The sequence below is a fragment of the Canis lupus genome, chromosome 17 (assembly GCF_003254725.2).
Source record: "Canis lupus dingo isolate Sandy chromosome 17, ASM325472v2, whole genome shotgun sequence".
NCBI classification, from domain to species: Eukaryota; Metazoa; Chordata; class Mammalia; order Carnivora; family Canidae; genus Canis; species Canis lupus.
The window spans coordinates 15,282,977-15,300,652 of NC_064259.1; the positions used below are offsets into that span (position 1 = coordinate 15,282,977).

The 17,676-nt window shown below is 34.6% G+C and overlaps 1 protein-coding gene and 1 pseudogene across 15 annotated transcripts in view; one reads left to right on the forward strand and one right to left on the reverse strand.

The window, feature by feature from the left end:
- Positions 1-1,987: 1,987 nt before the first annotated feature.
- Positions 1,988-17,676, reverse strand: part of PUM2 (pumilio RNA binding family member 2) — a 95,669-nt gene continuing 79,980 nt past the window's right edge. For 11 of the 15 annotated variants that reach the window (XM_025454568.3, XM_025454570.3, XM_049096199.1 and 8 more), the window contains 8 exons: positions 16,307-16,574; positions 15,019-15,148; positions 12,945-13,079; positions 9,364-9,501; positions 8,386-8,511; positions 7,969-8,090; positions 6,595-6,787; positions 1,988-4,985 (listed from right to left, as the gene is read on the reverse strand). In XM_025454568.3, the coding sequence (XP_025310353.1) occupies positions 4,854-4,985; positions 6,595-6,787; positions 7,969-8,090; positions 8,386-8,511; positions 9,364-9,501; positions 12,945-13,079; positions 15,019-15,148; positions 16,307-16,574 (1,244 nt within the window). In that variant the 3' untranslated portion in view covers positions 1,988-4,853. The remainder of the gene's footprint in view (positions 4,986-6,594; positions 6,788-7,968; positions 8,091-8,385; positions 8,512-9,363; positions 9,502-12,944; positions 13,080-15,018; positions 15,149-16,306; positions 16,575-17,676) is intronic. The other 4 variants (XM_035700414.2, XM_049096198.1, XM_025454576.3 and 1 more) reach the window with 1 other exon arrangement.
- On the forward strand, positions 12,252-12,349 carry LOC112665175 (U6 spliceosomal RNA; annotated as a pseudogene).

A 17,676-nucleotide genomic window follows, 5' to 3' on the forward strand; every position in this document is an offset into this window, starting at 1 on the left:
GAAAAAAGATTAAGTGTTCTAAGAACTAAAATGCAGTTAAATTCTTTAATCCTATCTTTCAACAGTCTTCCTGCTGACTTGATTTATCTGCAACTTGAATCAAGAAGAGCCCATATGAGCTCCAACCCAAATGTCCTGAGGCTGCATGTAGGCAAATTCAACCTCCCCACCTTTCATTAATTTACTGTTAAGGAGTCACAGATCTCACTTAATCCTTGCAATTTTAGGAGGTAGGTCTCATTTCCCTTATCTATACATGAAGAAATGAAGGATTAAGAGATGAAACCATTTGCCCAACAACGTAAAGCAAAAGGTTTGGAATCTGGGCTAATCCGAGTCCTGATTGAACCATTACACTCTGATGTCCAAGAAAACTTGAATCAATCTCAACCTAGCCAATTTCTTTCTTCAATTACCAGGAAGAATACAGGACTATTTCATTTGGTTTAAGTTCCTGGTAAATATTTTTTTGGGGAAAAAAAAGTTCTGTGACTGAAACAGAATCAGAAACTGTCTATAGGATACAGAGATAATGAGGTTCAATAAAAATTCCACCAAATGTTGAGCTTCCTGTATCTCTCCTGCAGTTTTCTTAGGTTCTTAGCATCAAGCACTCCTCAGATGCAGTTAGCATAGTATTTCAACTTCACAGATGGGGAACACTGAGGCCCAGGATCACACAGCCTCCTCACCGCAGCCTCCTAGAAGTGAGCACCAGTACCACAGCACTCCATGCTTCTCACCTGCGTTCAGACAGATTTACTGCCTGGAGCATTGAGATCCCATCAGATAGATTGAATCAGTCCTTTAAAGCTAGCTAGGTAAGGTAGACAGTGAACACTGCTCCTCCAGGGTTCCTCTACCCCCTTCCTTCCCCTGCCCCAGGTCCCGACCCCAACCTTCCTGAGAAATCAAGTCATTACGGCAAATAGAAGGACTACTATCCAGGCCACTTTAGGAAATTTGCTTTTCTTAGGTTGGTAAGCTAGGGTGAGAGGATGTAGTATTTCTCTCAGGGTCTTTTATTTTTTTTATTTTTTTAAAGGTTTATTTATTTATTCATTCAGAGAGAGCGAAGAGAGAGGCAGAGACAGGCAGAGGGAGAAGCAGGCTCCATGCAGGAAGCCTGATGTGGGACTCAATCCTGGGTCTCCAGGATCACACCCCGGGCTGCAGGCGGCGCTAAACCGCTGCGCCACCGGGGCTGCCCTCTCAGGGTCTTTTAATTTCATCATTACGATGTGAGAGTCAACGATTCCAAGGGTTGCTTTCAGCTCTGAACCAAAACAAGATAAAATTAAAACTGGCATAAACAATGTGTCTGATAAAAATATTTCTTACAGTTTTACATAGATCTCTGCTTTGGATTCTATCAAATTATCTGTATGGCTTAAAACAAAAAGAACAGCTATACAAGTGAGAGTAAAATGGAAAACAATATTAGCATCAGTTAAGAACTGGGTTCTATGTATTTTTTTAAAGATATTCTCGATCCTTAAAATCAGTGACCTAAATACTACTCATCCTTAATACAGGTGGCGACATTGAGGCTTAGATAAGTTAACACACCCAAGTTCACAAGGTTTGTGAATCCGGATATAAACTTCAAATCCACGCTTGAGCCCAAACTGTATTCTTTAGACAACACTGTCTCTGAAAGTCCATGTGGAAAGGAAACAAACACCTATAGGTAAAGGCAAGTGATTTAATTTAATCCTCAAAACAACCTTGTAGAAGTATCATTTTATCAAGGAAACAGCTAAAAGTTTCATCCTATGAACTGTGTAATCACTCTATGTAATTAGACAGAAATCCTAAATACCAATCAGATAGGAATACCATCAGAGTAATCAGTAGCCCCAGATTAGCATCCATGTGATAAAAATATTTGCTTTTCCTTATGTCAGAGTAAACTTGAATGGGCAATGTGAATTATAGTCGAGGTACAGAAGGGTATTTTATATCTAGAGAAAAACACAAGACCAGGTTTATTTCATACAATGTTATTCACACATTTTTCATTTTCTAATTTATACATAATATACAAAGTGAAGATAACATTATTTCATATGAACCAAGAAGAGCCAGGACTTAGACAAACTGGTCCAGAAACAATCCATATCAAAAGGAGACACTCAAGAGTAAAGTCTAAGTGGTTCTGCCAATTAAAGTTTCTTTATTCTGAAATGTGATGCTCAGATTTTAGCAAAACTCCATGCCAACTTATTAAACAATGGTGGAATTAGGTGGGCACCAAAATGGCAGACGATAAAATTTCTATATAATATTCTCCTAGAATAGGCCCCAAAGTACTGGGAAGATTGGGTTGTCTACATTAGGATACATGGGAAAATCAAAACCTGAAGAAGGTTCCATTTCCCAGCTATCCCCTAGGACTTTCTAAATTTGCAGAGATAACTGCCTGTGTCAACAGAGGGTAGGAAAAAGGAAAACCAGGAATTCAACTGTGCAAATCCAGGAAAGTCACTTATCAACCTCCAACAAGAACAACTTGGATCATGATCAGCTCACGACCATGAGCTGATAATGGGAACAGAAGTTCGACACGGGGGCCAGGACACTCTGAGGCAAAACAGAGGAGGATGGGGTGGAAGAGAGCAGCTTTGTATGGTGGTGGTGGGTGGGGAGGAGGGAAGCACTGCCACTGGGACTGGGACATGCTGATGAGCCAGTACGACTATGAGAGGGGGCAGTGACAAGTGGTTGGATCTAATGGACTCAACATGGAATGTTGGGTGAGAAATCTAGAATAACTCAACGTCAAACACGGAAAAGTATGCCTGGCACCCCAAACTTTATGCCATTATTTTTAGGCTCATGATATGAATAGCTAAGTGATAAAACCTTTATATTCCATATTGTGCTCAGAAGAATGCTTTTCTTCTGCAGACTTCTAATATAAAAATCCCTTACATGTTCAATCGAAGGAGAGAGCATGGTTCATTAGTTTTCAGCACTAAACAGAAGTGGGTCAACATAAATGGTTTTATACAAAATACTGACTTCAACAAAATACAAAGCACTTTCTTTATCTTTCAGAAACTGAATATACAAAGCAAGTTTTTTTCCAAAATATTTTCATAGGCAAAGGATTAAAAACGATTTTAATTATACACATATGGTCACAATTTTGCCTTAAAAAGATTGTTGGGAAATGTACATAAGGCCGCTTGTAAATGTACATCATGTTACTGTTATGTCTTATGTCCAGAGGAAAAAATGTTATCATACAGATTTGCTCTTACTTGGGAATAGGCTATTCAAAAATACAGTACTCTTCTGTACAAAGAAAAAAGTCACATCACATTTAATAAGATGGAAAAAGCATTGGCCTCCATGGTAACCAAATTTCTCAGTCCAATACTTTCTATTATGCACAATACCCTGACTTCTTGAAAGTGATCCAAATCCTAGTATGTCCATATTAACAGAGTCAACAACTATGTTATAAAAGAAAATGTTTCCCACAATAATAAAAAGAAAGCCGGTTCATACTTCTGAAACCATATAAAGATAAAAAATTTTTAAAAAATCACTCTTGATTTGGAGAGATAAATTTACATTATACAACACTATATGCCAGGTCAAAGAGGGCAGGGACATAAATGTACACTAAAATGCAAATGTTTCCCAAGGAGATAAAACAAATTCCATTTACAGCATGAAGGTTTACAAATGTACACCTGTACAACCAAGGAAAGCATCACTACTAAATTAGCAAGGCTTTTATAATAAACATTGAAACAAGATTTGCTTTCAAAGTGTAAACTTACATCTATTACTACACACACAATGCATATATTTATAGGAAGCAAAAAAAGCTATCTGAATATGTAGTCATGCTTAAATGTTGAGCTATCAAATTCACTTTTCAGTGGCCCCTTTCACCTCTAACTGGTTCCTACTCTTTCAAAATCTACTATGAAAAAGCAAAACAAAGCTCAACACTTCCTCAACATGTCCTTGTAATTCTAAAAGCAAAACAATATACAAATTTCCACTCTTTCTCAGATTGCAAACCAAACTGAAAAGTTAAAATGGGACTTAACTTTTCAATTAGTGCATTTAATTGAATGGAAGTGTCACCATGATTTTTGTTTTTTCTACCTCTTACAACAATTACATATGTAAGTATATACAATACTTCTGTACATTGCCAGAGACGTTTTAGGGCAGTATTTGTATTAAAACCACATCCACTGGAAATAATATAAGTTCTTTTCATCTCAAATCATTTAATTCTTGTCTTATTTGCCGAGTTTTTATTTGCATGATGGTTTGTGAATTACCAAAATACAACTTAACTTTCTTTTTAAAATATTAATAATATTTATGCAGTTGATTGTTAATCAGTTATAAAAAGGCTTCACACAAAGGACAAAAAAAAAATAAGGACTATATTTCTATATACATCTCTATAAACCTGTTGTGCTATGGGGTCCGTAGACCTACCAGACTGCAAGCCAGTTTATTAAAAGAATACTGTACTTTTTCCTTTAAAAACTATTTTTTTTTGTGACTTTACAAGGTAAAAATTTACAAAATATGTGACAGCTTTTTTTGATAGTTACATCATATACAGGCATTCTGTGCTTTGCCAGCAATCCAATCTGATAGGTCTCCATTCAGGGCTGAATATAATTTATAATTCACCACCCCCACCCCCCAAATATACACAAGAACCTTAAAAAATTTACAAATGGATGAATAAAGTCAATAAATAGTTCTGCTTTAAAAAAAAATTTGAAGATTCATAGTTGAGTTGTGTTTTGATAATTCACAAAAGAAACATTCTTTTCACATGGTTACATTATCTTCTTTCTCTTTTCCCTTTACAGCATTCCATTTGGTGGTCCTCCAATAGGCCCCAGATCTGGGCTATTTTTCAAATAATATTTTTCCAACTTGGCCAGTATATGCTTCCCATATGTGTATTTGCGCAAAGTAGTGATATGAGGACGAATCTGAAAAAGAAATAATCTGCTTAGTAAATCTGAGTTATTTTGATCTCTGGTTTCTTAAAAAAGCACTCCTAAATCTGGGGGATTCAGAAGAATAATTGATTTTAATATTCAAATCCTTTAAAGAAAGTTGTTTGCAAAAGTAATTCATTCTACTCAATCTCTCCAAACGTCTACTCCCAAAATTGTTCAATGAATAAACAAACCACTACTTCTACTAAACTATTATAAATGCAAATAGTAGAGGGGCTCCAAACACAGCAGGAAATTACGTGAACTATTCTTAAAAAGTTGATGAAGGCAGAATTTTCTAGCTCGAATCTGTTGGACAAAAATTCACTCCATTAGAAAATGGAGCAAAAGATATGAATGAGCAATCAGATATGTGATGACTAATACATACAAGTTGTTAAAAATCTAATAGTTTTTAAAATGCAAATGAAAAGAATCCTATCATTACTCTTTGCACTCAGACTGACAGATTTTTTAAGATTTTACGAGAGAGAGAGAGAGAGAGAGAGAGAGAGAGAGAGAGAGAATGAATGAATGCAAGCATGAGTCAGGGGAGGGAGAGGGAGAAGCAGAGCAAGGAGCCTGATGTGTTTCTCGATCCCAGAACCCTGGGATCATGACCTGAGCTGAGGGCAGATGCTTAACTGACTGGGCTACCCAGGTGCCCCAGACTGGCAAAAAAGGAACTCTTCTTATATATTGGTAGACAGACGTGCAAACGTGTGCAGATTTTTTTAGAGCAACCTGGCAGTATCTATCAACATGTAAAATGTTTACTTCACACCAGCAGTTCCACATCTAGGAATTTATCCTACAAAAACAGTTAATTATGCAAAGACATTCGTATGTAGCATTGCTTATGACACTTAAAAAACCAGAAACAATCCAAATGTCATAAATATATTGGTTAAATAATGTATTTGTTAAAAATAAAACTTACAATCTTTTTTAAGTATATATTTTTAACCAGAAATATTACATTTTAAGAAAGGTAAAAGAATTTATGACGTTATATTTCTCTCTATATAACAAGAGGTCCAAAGAAGTTATTTATTTGTCCCCTGTTTCTTAAATGAATAAACTTAGAAAAACATTAGGTATTTAGTTTTTCTTCCAGTGTTCTTTTTTAACAGTTTTCCTATGGAAATTAAGGCATTTTTAAAGAATCATTAGATTCTTTGGGAGAAGGTACAGAGAAAACAGCTTAACTGTTTTTAAAAACCCTAATCAAATCAAAAAAATTCTTTTTAGGTTAATGTATGAGGTTAGTGAGAAAATCTAATTACATTTTAAAATTGATGTTCAACCCATGTACTATGGCAAACCAAATATATCTAAATAAGATGGGAATGAGCAATGCTAAAAGGTAGGCAAGTAGATGAGAAATGAATGTGATTCTGAAATTACTTTAGGAACTTAATGAGAGGGGTACACCATATCTACATTTGTCAAAGGTTACCCATTGATTTTAGATTTTTTTCCTCCAGTTATAATAGAAGAGGAAATTAAAACCTAAAATTAGGTTTTTAGAAAGCTAAAATTGTAGCCTGAAAGTCACACAAATTGAATCATCTATTTTAAGCGCTATGAACTGTATTACCTTATGCATGATTATCTTTCTCTGAGCAGGTTCAGCCATATCAATCATCTTCTGAACCACATAATTGGCATACTGGTCCTTCATCATGGTGTATAAGGCACTGTGAGGACCATCATTCTGGCAGCAAACTTCATCAATCAGTAAAGCTCTCTCAGCACGGGAGGCATGAGTAACACACTTTTCTACTACATTGCTAAAAATTAAGTATATACACAAAAAGTTATTTTAAAAAAAGTTTTATTTATTTGGGGGGGGGGGCGCAGAGGGAGAGGGGACTCCCTACAAAGCAGGGAGCCCAATGTGGGGCTCAATCCCAAGACCCCAAGATCATGACCTGAGCCAAAGGCAGACATTTAACAGACTGTACCCGTCAGGTGCCCCCCAAAAGTTATTTTGTTACTTTTTTTCTTTAAAAACTTATTAGACAGTGAGCGAGAGAGAAATCCAATCGGACCTCAGGCTGAAAATGAGTCTCCATCTCAACCATGAAATAAATAACAGCCTCATCTAAAACCAAGAGTCAAAAAATAAATAAATAAGTAAGTAAATAAATAAATAAGTAAATAAGTAAATAAGTAAATAAATAAAATAAAATAAAATAAAATAAAATAAAATAAAATAAAATAAAATAAAATAAAAAAAATAGAAATAAAACCAAGAGTCAGATGGTTAACCAACTCCACCACTTGGGCGCCCCATATTTTGTTACTTTTTCCTTTATAGCAAAATATCCTTGGTTTTGAAGGAATTTGCTCAACATATTGAAGACAGAAGAGACAAAACAGTATTCTCTTACCCTTTACTTTTTTTTTTTTTAATTTTTATTTATTTATGATAGTCACACAGAGATAGAGAGGTAGAGACATAGGCAGAGGGAGAAGCAGGCTCCATGCACCGGGAGCCCGACATGGGATTCGATCCCGGGTCTCCAGGATCGCGCCCTGGGCCAAAGGCAGGCGCTAAATCGCTGCGCCACCCAGGGATCCCTTACCCTTTACTTTTTAAACAAAAATTAGTATCATAGGGGAACCCATACTGGATACCCACAAGTTTAATAATTAAAATTGTAATTCAAAAACAAGAAAACAAAGTCATTAGTAAGGTCTGAGGTTTTCATTAACATGCACTAATTAAATTTGCATTTATAGACTTGGGAGACAAATCATTTCCTGAATACAGACATCAAAAATGGAATATATACGGGCAAACCAATTTGTCATGTAAGAATAAAAGCAACATTCTGTATGTGCTTTTTCCCTCTACTAAAAGAAAGATTATGTTCTAATGCTATAGTCTGCATGCATTTCTTTGTTTACTAATAAAAGCCTAAGAGTTAAAAGAACTGACCCCTGGAATTAGAAAGTAATGCAGTACCTGGCAAATTTGTGTTGACTCAGGGCTAAGACTTTTCCTCTGATTTCAGAAACAATTTTGCTTTTGTCTTCAGGTCGACCATGTTCCAGTACATGCTGAATAACGTAATTGCCATACTGATCCTAAGTACAGATATTTTAAAATTACTTTCCTTAAGTCATTCCTTAAGAATAATGATTATTCTTTAAAAAGATCTTAATTATCTTTCTTAAAGTTCAACATTATATAGTCAGGAGAATATACCAGGCTTCTTATCTCTGTGTTTCTACAGTTTGTTAATTTAGGAATAAATTATATTTCCCTAAATTTAACAATAAATTATATTTCCCAACATTATGAACCATTTTCTTTCTTTTTTTTTTTTTATGAACCATTTTCAAAAAGACATAAACATCAAAACTATTAGGGAGTTTATACCTGTACCAACTGCTCTGTATGTTGGTGGAGTTCTTCTAAGATAGGTAAGGTCTGTTCTGCAGTGCAATGTTCTAGGATGCGCTGGATCACTCTGCAGCCATAAGGATGAGTTGAAAGTACAAACACCTTAAAAAATTGGAAGAAATACATTTCCATTATCCAATATTTTTGGAAAGTTCTATGAGGCAGTCAGGTTTTTTGAAGACATGCTGAATTAATTTAATACAGAAAGGTGTGGAGTCATCTTTAGCATTAATTACCACCCTGCTAGTAAAGATTGAAAAGTGGGGTGCTCAGTTTGGGAGTTGACAGATTTTTTTTTAAAGATTTTATTATTTATTCAAGAAAGAGAGAGGGTGAAGGAGAAGGAAAGCGAGAGGGAGAGAGAATCTGAAGCAGACTTCACACTGAGCTATAGCCCCAAGCAGGGCTCCATCCCACAACTGTGAGATCATGACCTGAGCTGAAAACTAAGAATTGGACACTTAACCTACAGAGCCACCCAAGTGCCCCAGGAGCTAAGAGATATTGTGATCGAAAGGTACCAAGCCAAGATGGAAGGCATGTAATAATGAAAACAAACACACTGCAGGGTGAGGGTAGTGCACAATGTAATAAGCAGCTGTTAATTAATTACTATGTATTAGTTACTAATCGATATTTATTTTGTTTTATTATATGGTCTTAAGTCTTCCTCTCTTTCTCCTCGAAAATCTGGGAAACACTATTGGGCTTATAAGACTTGTGGTCCTAAAGTAATATAATTAAACTGATATTTCTAATTTTTCAGCTTCAAAACAAATGAAGCTATTGATGCATTCTATGAAAGAGGCAGAAATCACTGCACATTCACTGTCTCCTATTTTTGTATGACAGTACTGGGTATTCTAATCTTGTGACTTATGAAAAATGTTGTTAACACTCAAATTCTAGAAAAATGCCCTGCTAACTAATTAAAAGCCAAAAATCAATCCTTACTTGTCCTTTGAATGCATCAATGATGAACTGTAGTGACTGTGGCTGAACACATTCAATACATTTTTGAACAACGTGGTTTCCATTTTGATCTTTCACACATTTGAGTACATGACCATCTAGCTCTTTTACCATTTCACTCTGCAAAGAGAAGATGAGATTTTAAAAATTACCTCATCATACAGGATTAAAAAGAGTAAAAGTACACTAAAAAATCTGTTTACAGTTTTTTAAATATCAAAGTTTAAAGCCTACCCTCCGCCCTGCCGACAGAAGCTACTAATAGAATTATAAAAACATTTTGCAGAACTATAATGTAAAGGACACTTGCTGAAAATAACCTAGTGATGCTAAATTTGCCATAAACAACTCTCTTCACTGTTTACACCTTCTACTCATTTTTCTCAGCTAACAATATATACAATTAAGTCAGAATTCTACACTTTTTCTCTACTTAGCACGCCCCTTCCCTCAAAATAACCTTTCAAAAATTTCTTAAAAGATTTGTTATTTAAAAAAAAAAAAAAGATTATTTATTTAGAACGTGTTCAAGTAGGAGGAGGGGTAGAAGGAGAGGGAGTGATGTGGGGCTTGTTCTTACAACCCTGAGATCATGACCTGAGTGAATTCAAGAGTCAGACACTTAACCAACTGAGCCACCCCGGTGTCCCTTCAGGGATGAATTCTTGGGAAATTTTAGATTTTTGTTTATTTAACTAGCAAAAATAACCCTTTTCATTTGTTTCTTTGCTTACTAATAAGGTTAAGCTTATTTATTACACTAAGGTTTATTAACTGCATTTTCTTTTAGCTAGCGATCTTCATTTAAAAAAAATTTTTTAAGCATTTATTAAAGAAACATCTAATCCTCAGGTAATATAGTTTGCCATACGATAATCTGTGTGCCTTATTAGTACAACAGGAAATAGATTTGTGAAGAAATGGGAGTGCACATAGTTTAAAGGTGTCACATTTAAAGTATCTCTCACCCCAAAAAACTCTGAACTACATACTGACATAAGTAGAATACTGTTAAGCCAAGATATAAGACAGATGTTTAGCTATAAACTAAGTAATAAGAAAAAATATTCTAAAAAATCCAGAGAATACCATTATTCATTAACAGGTTCATGTAAGGCTTATTCCCAGTGATTTATATTTTCAAATTTTACTTTTATTTTTTTTAAATTTTTTATTGATTTATGATAGTCACAGAGAGAGAGAGAGAGGCAGAGACACAGGCAGAGGGAGAAGCAGGCTCCATGCACCGGGAGCCCGATGTGGGATTCGATCCCGGGTCTCCAGGATCACACCCTGGGCCAAAGGCAGGCGCTAAACTGCTGCGCCACCCAGGGATCCTATTTTCAAATTTTAAAGACATTTAGGATATCTTTATTATTTATTTATTATTGAAGTATAACTGACATACAATGTTATATTAATTTCAGGTGTGCAACATAGCGATCCAAGAATTACACTACACACTGTTCACCAAGATATGTAAAGTCATCACAAAATGTTATTATAACATTACTATCTTCCCTAATGCTGTACTTTACATTTTTGTGACTTCTTAAATTTTATAACTGAAAGTTTATACCTCTTAATCCCCTCCACCTATTACCTCCCCAACCTGCCACCCATCGGCCCTCTGGCAATGAAAATTTGTTCTCTGCATTTAAAATTTTGTTTTGTTCTACTTATCAGATTCCATATGTAAGTGAAATCAAAGATATTTGTCCTTCCCCTGACTTACTTCACTTAGTATAAACCACTCTAGGCCCATCCATGTTCTCAGAATGGCAAGATCTCATTCTTTAAAAATATGTTAAAGTATCTATACTGACTGGCTTGAGACTTACGGTAGAGCAGTTCTTTAAGCATCTACGATAATCAAAATTTGTTGACCTTTTCTACATTGTGATGTATCTTCAACTATTCTAAAATTCAGGATTTCCTCCAGAGAAGTATGCTATTTTCTCACAAAGTTTTAATGCTGTGATTAATACATACACATACATATACACATATCCATATATGTCATTAGTTTTTAATTCTAGAATTTACTTTATTATATAATAATGTATGTGGGTAGAAAGTCAAAGCTAATCTTTACAATTTACTAATTACCAATGCCTTTCAAGAGCTAATTATCTTCTTAACACTAAGTTTCATTGTAATACATAAGCTAGTTAGATATAAAATAGTATCTATTTGGGGTTATGAATGTAATTTTGAAAGTCTGCTTAATCTCCTACAAGAACCACACTAGTGATGCTTCATATTTTAAAAACCTAGCAGATCGGGGGATCCCTGGGTGGCGCAGCAGTTTGGCGCCTGCCTTTGGCCCAGGGCATGATCCTGGAGACCCGGGATCGAATCCCACATCGGGCTCCCAGTGCATGGAGCCTGCTTCTCCCTCTGCCTATGTCTCTGCCTCTCTCTCTCTCTCTCTGTGATTATCATAAATAAATAAAAATTAAAAAAAAAATACTAAAAAAAAAAAAAAACCTAGCAGATCGGCATTTATCCTCATCTTAATATTCTTGTCTATTTCAAATAATTTTAAAAATTATTCTGATCAGTTATAAGAAAATTCACATGAGCATATGATTGGAATTGCATTAATCCTTTTTTTAACTTAAAACAATTTAAATAGACTTTCCCATTCAAGAATATGATATATTCCTTCTTTTTTTAAATTCCTTTAATTTATATATGTTCTCTTTCCTCTTTATCTTAAAAAACTGAATCTTGTTAGAATTCTTAGGTTGCTTTTCCTATTGAATGAAACTTTTAAGATATATAAATATATATAAATGTTATATATATATATTCTTTTTTAACTGGCATATAGGAATGCAACGTTTTAATATTTTTATTCTTGTGCTTGCTTTGGCAGTATACTAAAATTGGAATGGTACAAAGAAGATTAGCATGGCCCCTGCACACAGAGGACACACAAGTTCATGAAGCATTCCACATTTTTATGTGAACTGAGTTAAAGGAACACTTAAAGGGCACTCTACTCAAAAAAAACTTATTTTTATTTTTTTAAAAGATTTTATTTATTCATTCATGAGAGACACACAGAGAGAGAGAGGCAGAGACACAGGAAGAGGGAGAAGCAGGCTCCATACAGAGAGCCCGATGTGGGACTCGATCCCAGGACTCCGGGATCACGCCCTGGGCCAAAGCAGGTGCTAAACCGCTGAGCCACCCAGGTGTCCCTATTTTTATTCTTATGATAGAAATGTTTAAGTACAATCCAGATACACTTTGGAAAAATTAAAAGGTATTCCTGATATTACAGAAAATCAAATAAGCAAGTGTAGCAAAAATACCCATCATCTAGCACTGCATATAACAAAATAGGTACTCAGCTATCTTCATTTAAAGATGAAAAAATGTTGAAGAAATGAAGAGGATAGATCAAAGATCTACTGTATAATAAGGTACTGTTTGGGACAGATTTCTTAAAGTATTTTAATTTTAGAAATATTTAACGTTTCAGTCCAAGATATAAGATAATAAAGTAATAATTTAAAAACTGAATAAAATACAAAAATTTTGTCTTAACTTACAATTACCTGCTGGTCAGACGAAATAGACTCTAATGCTTTCTGAATAACACGGCAGCCATACATCTGCAAGGCTAAAGGCAGAACATGACCACGAATACGAGTAGCAAGGGCTAATTTTTGATCCAAACTCCCAAACTGATAAAAAAGAAATTAGTATTAATAAAAATAATCACAATATTATCTTCTTAAACCTGAATAGCCCACTGTTTACAGCCTATTCATTCTACTTTTAAAATATCATATTTGGTAATCACACAGGAAGGAGGATTTAGGTAAAAGCTAATTAAGATAGATCCAGAGCTGCGTGAAAGAACTGTATTGCTTTGGGTGTGTGTGTGTGTGTGTGTGTGTGTGTGTGTGTTACGTTTCACTATCTAAAGTCTCCTTGTTATAATACATTAACCATCTGTTATTCTTTTAAAGTAAACATCTTTACTCTTCATTTTAAACAAACCACATTCTCCTCATTTTTAACTTCTGAGCCATACATTCAGGTAATTCTCAACTATATTCTGAGGTAACTGCAGGAATCTTAAGTCAAACTAAAACACAGATACTTAGTTATAAGCTGAGAATTAACTAAATCACAAAATACATGACACCTAACAAATCCAAAAAGACTATACTATTACTAATTTCTTCACCTACAACATACTCCCAATGCTTTATATATATATTTTTTTAATTTAAAGATTTTTATTTTTTATTTATTCATGAGAGACACAGAGCGAGCTAGAGGGAGGTAGAGAGAGACACAGGCAGAGGGAGAAGCAGGCCCCATGCAGGGAGCTCCATGTGGGACTCGATCCCGGGTCTCCAGGAACACGCCCCGGGCTGCAGGTGGTGCTAAATCGCTGTGCCACCGGGGCTGCCCTGCTTTATATTTTCAAATATTAATCAGATTAATATTAAACTTCTCATTTAAAGTAGGCCCATATATTTTAAAACTATTTTTGTGATAAAATATATAGTATAAAATGTCATTTTCACCATTTTAAGTGTGAGGATCAGCACTTAAATATATATACTTAAATAACCAGCATTTATACTATTTTTTATTTATTCATGAGAGAGACACACACACACACACACACACACACAGAGAGAGAGAGAGAGAGAGAGAGAGAGAGAGAGGCAGAGACATAGGCAGAAGGAGAAGCAGACTCCATGCAGGCAGCCTGATATGGAACTCGATCCTGGGACTCCAGGATCACATCCTGGGCTGAAGGCAGGCACTAAACCGCTGAGCCACCCAGGGATCCCTGAGAATGAGTGGTTTTAATTATATTCACAATGTTGTGCAATCATCACTACAAACTGTTTCTAAATCTTCTGTTGCCTCAAACACACTGTATGCATTAAGCAGTAACTCCCTACTTCCCCCAGCACCTAGTAAGCCCCAATCTATTTTATGTCCCTATCAATTTGCCTAGTGTAGGTATTTCATGTAAGTGAAACTCCATGTCCTTTTACAACTGGCTTATTTCACTTAGCTTCATCTATTCCTTCTTAGAGCTGAATAATATTCTATCATATGCATGTATCAGATTTTATCCATTCATCTGTTGGACATCTGGGCTGTTTCTATCTTTTGGCTACTATGAATAATGCTGAAACAAACACTGGTGTTTGAGTTCCTATTTTCAATTATTTTAGGTATATATAAGAGTGGATTAAGTGTTGAACTTTTCATGTGCTTATTGGCTATTTGTATATCTTCTAGGGAGAAACGTCTATTCAAGTCCTCTGTTCATTTTCCTTTTAAAAAATTCTTTTTAAGTAATCTCTGCACCCAATGTGCGGCTCGGACCCACAACTTTGAGATCAAGAATGGCACACTTCAACTGAGCCAGCCAAGGACACCTCCTATTCATTTTTTAATTGAGTTGTCTTTCTGTTGTTGAGTTTTAAGAGTTCTTTATATATTCTGGATATAAAATCAGCTATGTAAATTTGCAAATATTTTCTCCCAAGCTAGTATACGTTTTATATGAAAAGGACTCTTACCCAACTTTCTGAACTTTTCTAAGCATTAAGCATATAGATGGATATACAAACATGTATACGTGCTTACCTCAAAAAATTTCTGTATAACATAGTTTCCAAACACATCTGTCATTAATTGATATGCTGCTTGTAGAATTTCATTAAATACCATCTGTCGCTCAGCTGGAGTAGCTCTCTCTAGTTTTTGTTGTATGAATCTAGGTAGAAAAAATTTTACATGCCATAACAGCACATTGAAAACAAGCTTCTGTAAAATCTGACTTGAGTATTACACATCCCCATATATATACACATAGAATTATTTCCAAAAATAGTACTAACACATTTACTACTGTGAACCGCCAATTTAAAGGAAAAAAAAAAAGACCAAAGTTAGGAAGCTTTTCCTTACATTACTTTTTTCCTTTATAACATCTTAATTTAAAGTAACTACCAGTTAGGCAAAATGTCTGGACATAGGGAAGTTTAATAGTTATTTCTGGTTGCATTATAAATCAAGGAAGAAAAATTAGATTTTATTGCCTATTCACATGCTTTCTTATAATATTACTATCTAAGTTTAGAAAATAAAAGAAACCCTTACAAATAAATTCTTACCCATTGTGAGTGATACAAGGTTGTTTTGCTACTCTTAAGGAATGCTCAGGGCAGCCTGGGTGGCTCAGCGGTTTAGCACCACCTTCAGCCCAGGGCCTGCTTTTCCCTCTGCCTGTGTCTCTGCCTATCTCTCTCTCTCATGAATAATAAATAAAATATTTTAAAAAAAGAGGAATGTTCAACCACAGGGAGATACAATAAAACTATAAAAAGAAAAAACCATACAAATTTAATAAATGTGTTACAATTCAACTTTTTCCTTTTTGTGCTCTATCTTGAGAACACCAACTCACATGTACATATATTATGTTTAATGTATAAAATTGCCAATTTTTTCTAAAACAAAAGTGAAATGTTTCAACTTAGGCCACATCACATCAAATACTAATTTATAAAGGAACGCAAAAACCATTTAACTTTCTTTTTAACTTTGTTTTGATAAAGTCTATACATCGGGGACACTTAAGTTGACAAATGTAAATTAGAGCATTATTTTAATCAAAAGTGAGTCAATGTAATAAATATTATTCAATAAAAGGCATTCCTCTATTTTCATTACGGAAACCAAAAATAATTTAAGAACCTGCATTTTTATCACTTATCCAAAATTACTAATCCCTATTAAGTATGTATTTTTTTTAAAAACTTGTAACTTTTATAAAGATTAATCCTAGTCAAGAAAAATGTAGCCTCTTAAAAGGCAGCAATTTTCAAAGCAAAAATACAGTGCAGAGTAATCATAAACCATAATCACCTACCTAGAACCATGCTGGTCTTGAGAAAACTCAACTATGTGTCCAATCAGGTCTCTAAGTTGAAGGTTTGGAAAACGGTTGTTCCTGAAATCTTCCAATAATCTACTTCGGCCAGAAGGCATAATATCAGACCTATTATACCGAAGCCGAGAAGGAGGAAAGAGCTGGCTGCTGGAGCTGAACAGACTGGAAGTGCTTGAAGCACTTCGGTATTTTGCTTCTGCTCCAGGTGCTGCAGAGATATATCGACCACTACCATTTGTCAGGCCTCCTACAACAAAGCAGCTGTGGTCAGTAAATATTTTTGACAAGGCCATTCCTCAAATAAGAGTTATTTAAAACTAAAATTTCAATCAAAAAATAAATATTCATTTCACTAACCACTAACTCCTATATGTTATAATAGGAAATTAAAATTGGAGGAGAAATCTCACACGTTTACTTAATGTGTGCAGCTATAGGATTCGGGGGGAAAAGACTGGAAAACAGGAGAAAAATAAACCTGTATTTGTTCTTGGCAGTTTAGTTTAAATCGTAATTATTAACATGTAACGCCATACACGAAACTTTTATTTGTTCTTGGAAGCTTAGTATAAAACATAATTATAGCAAGTAATTTCGTACATACTAGTATCAATAACAGAATACTGAAACCACCAACAAAATTTCCAGTTTATTAACAAGGTTACAAATAGCTGGCTAACTCAGATTTTAAGCCACTGAAATAGAGTTGGGCTGAAATTGACTTGCAGTGTTAATGGAACATGGGCTAAATCGGTCCTTTTTTGGGCTATATTTTAAAAAAAAGCATTAAGTCGTATATACCTCTATGCAAAGAAAAATCTTTTTTTTTTTTTTAAAGTAGATTGTATGTACAAGGTGGTGCTTGCACTCATAACCCTGAAATCAAGAGTTGCATGCTCTATGGACTGAGGCAGGAGCCCCAAAAAACCATTTCTTAAAGAAGTTATAACATACTGATTAATTTCTGAAGTTAAAAAAAATCCCAAAAACTAATAAATCAAAATTACATCTTATTTTAAAATGTTTTAAAAATGTAAAGGAATACTCTCCATAAAACATTATTTTACTAATAAAGAAACAGAAATACACATTTATTTTTCCTGGAACTTTAATCTTGATCATTTGAGACAAAATAAAAAGCCTCTCTTTAACTTCTATTCCATTCCAAACAAGAAAATTAAAGGGCAGTCAATAGAAACAAAAAATACAAGCAGGAAATTGTTATCACAAATAACCATTTAAAAGTACTTGACAGTGTCCTTTTAAAAAAGAAAAATGTGTTGAAAACCATAAAGCACAGATTTAGTAGCTCAGATAAACAGAATCTACCATCAGCTTTATTGCCTTTG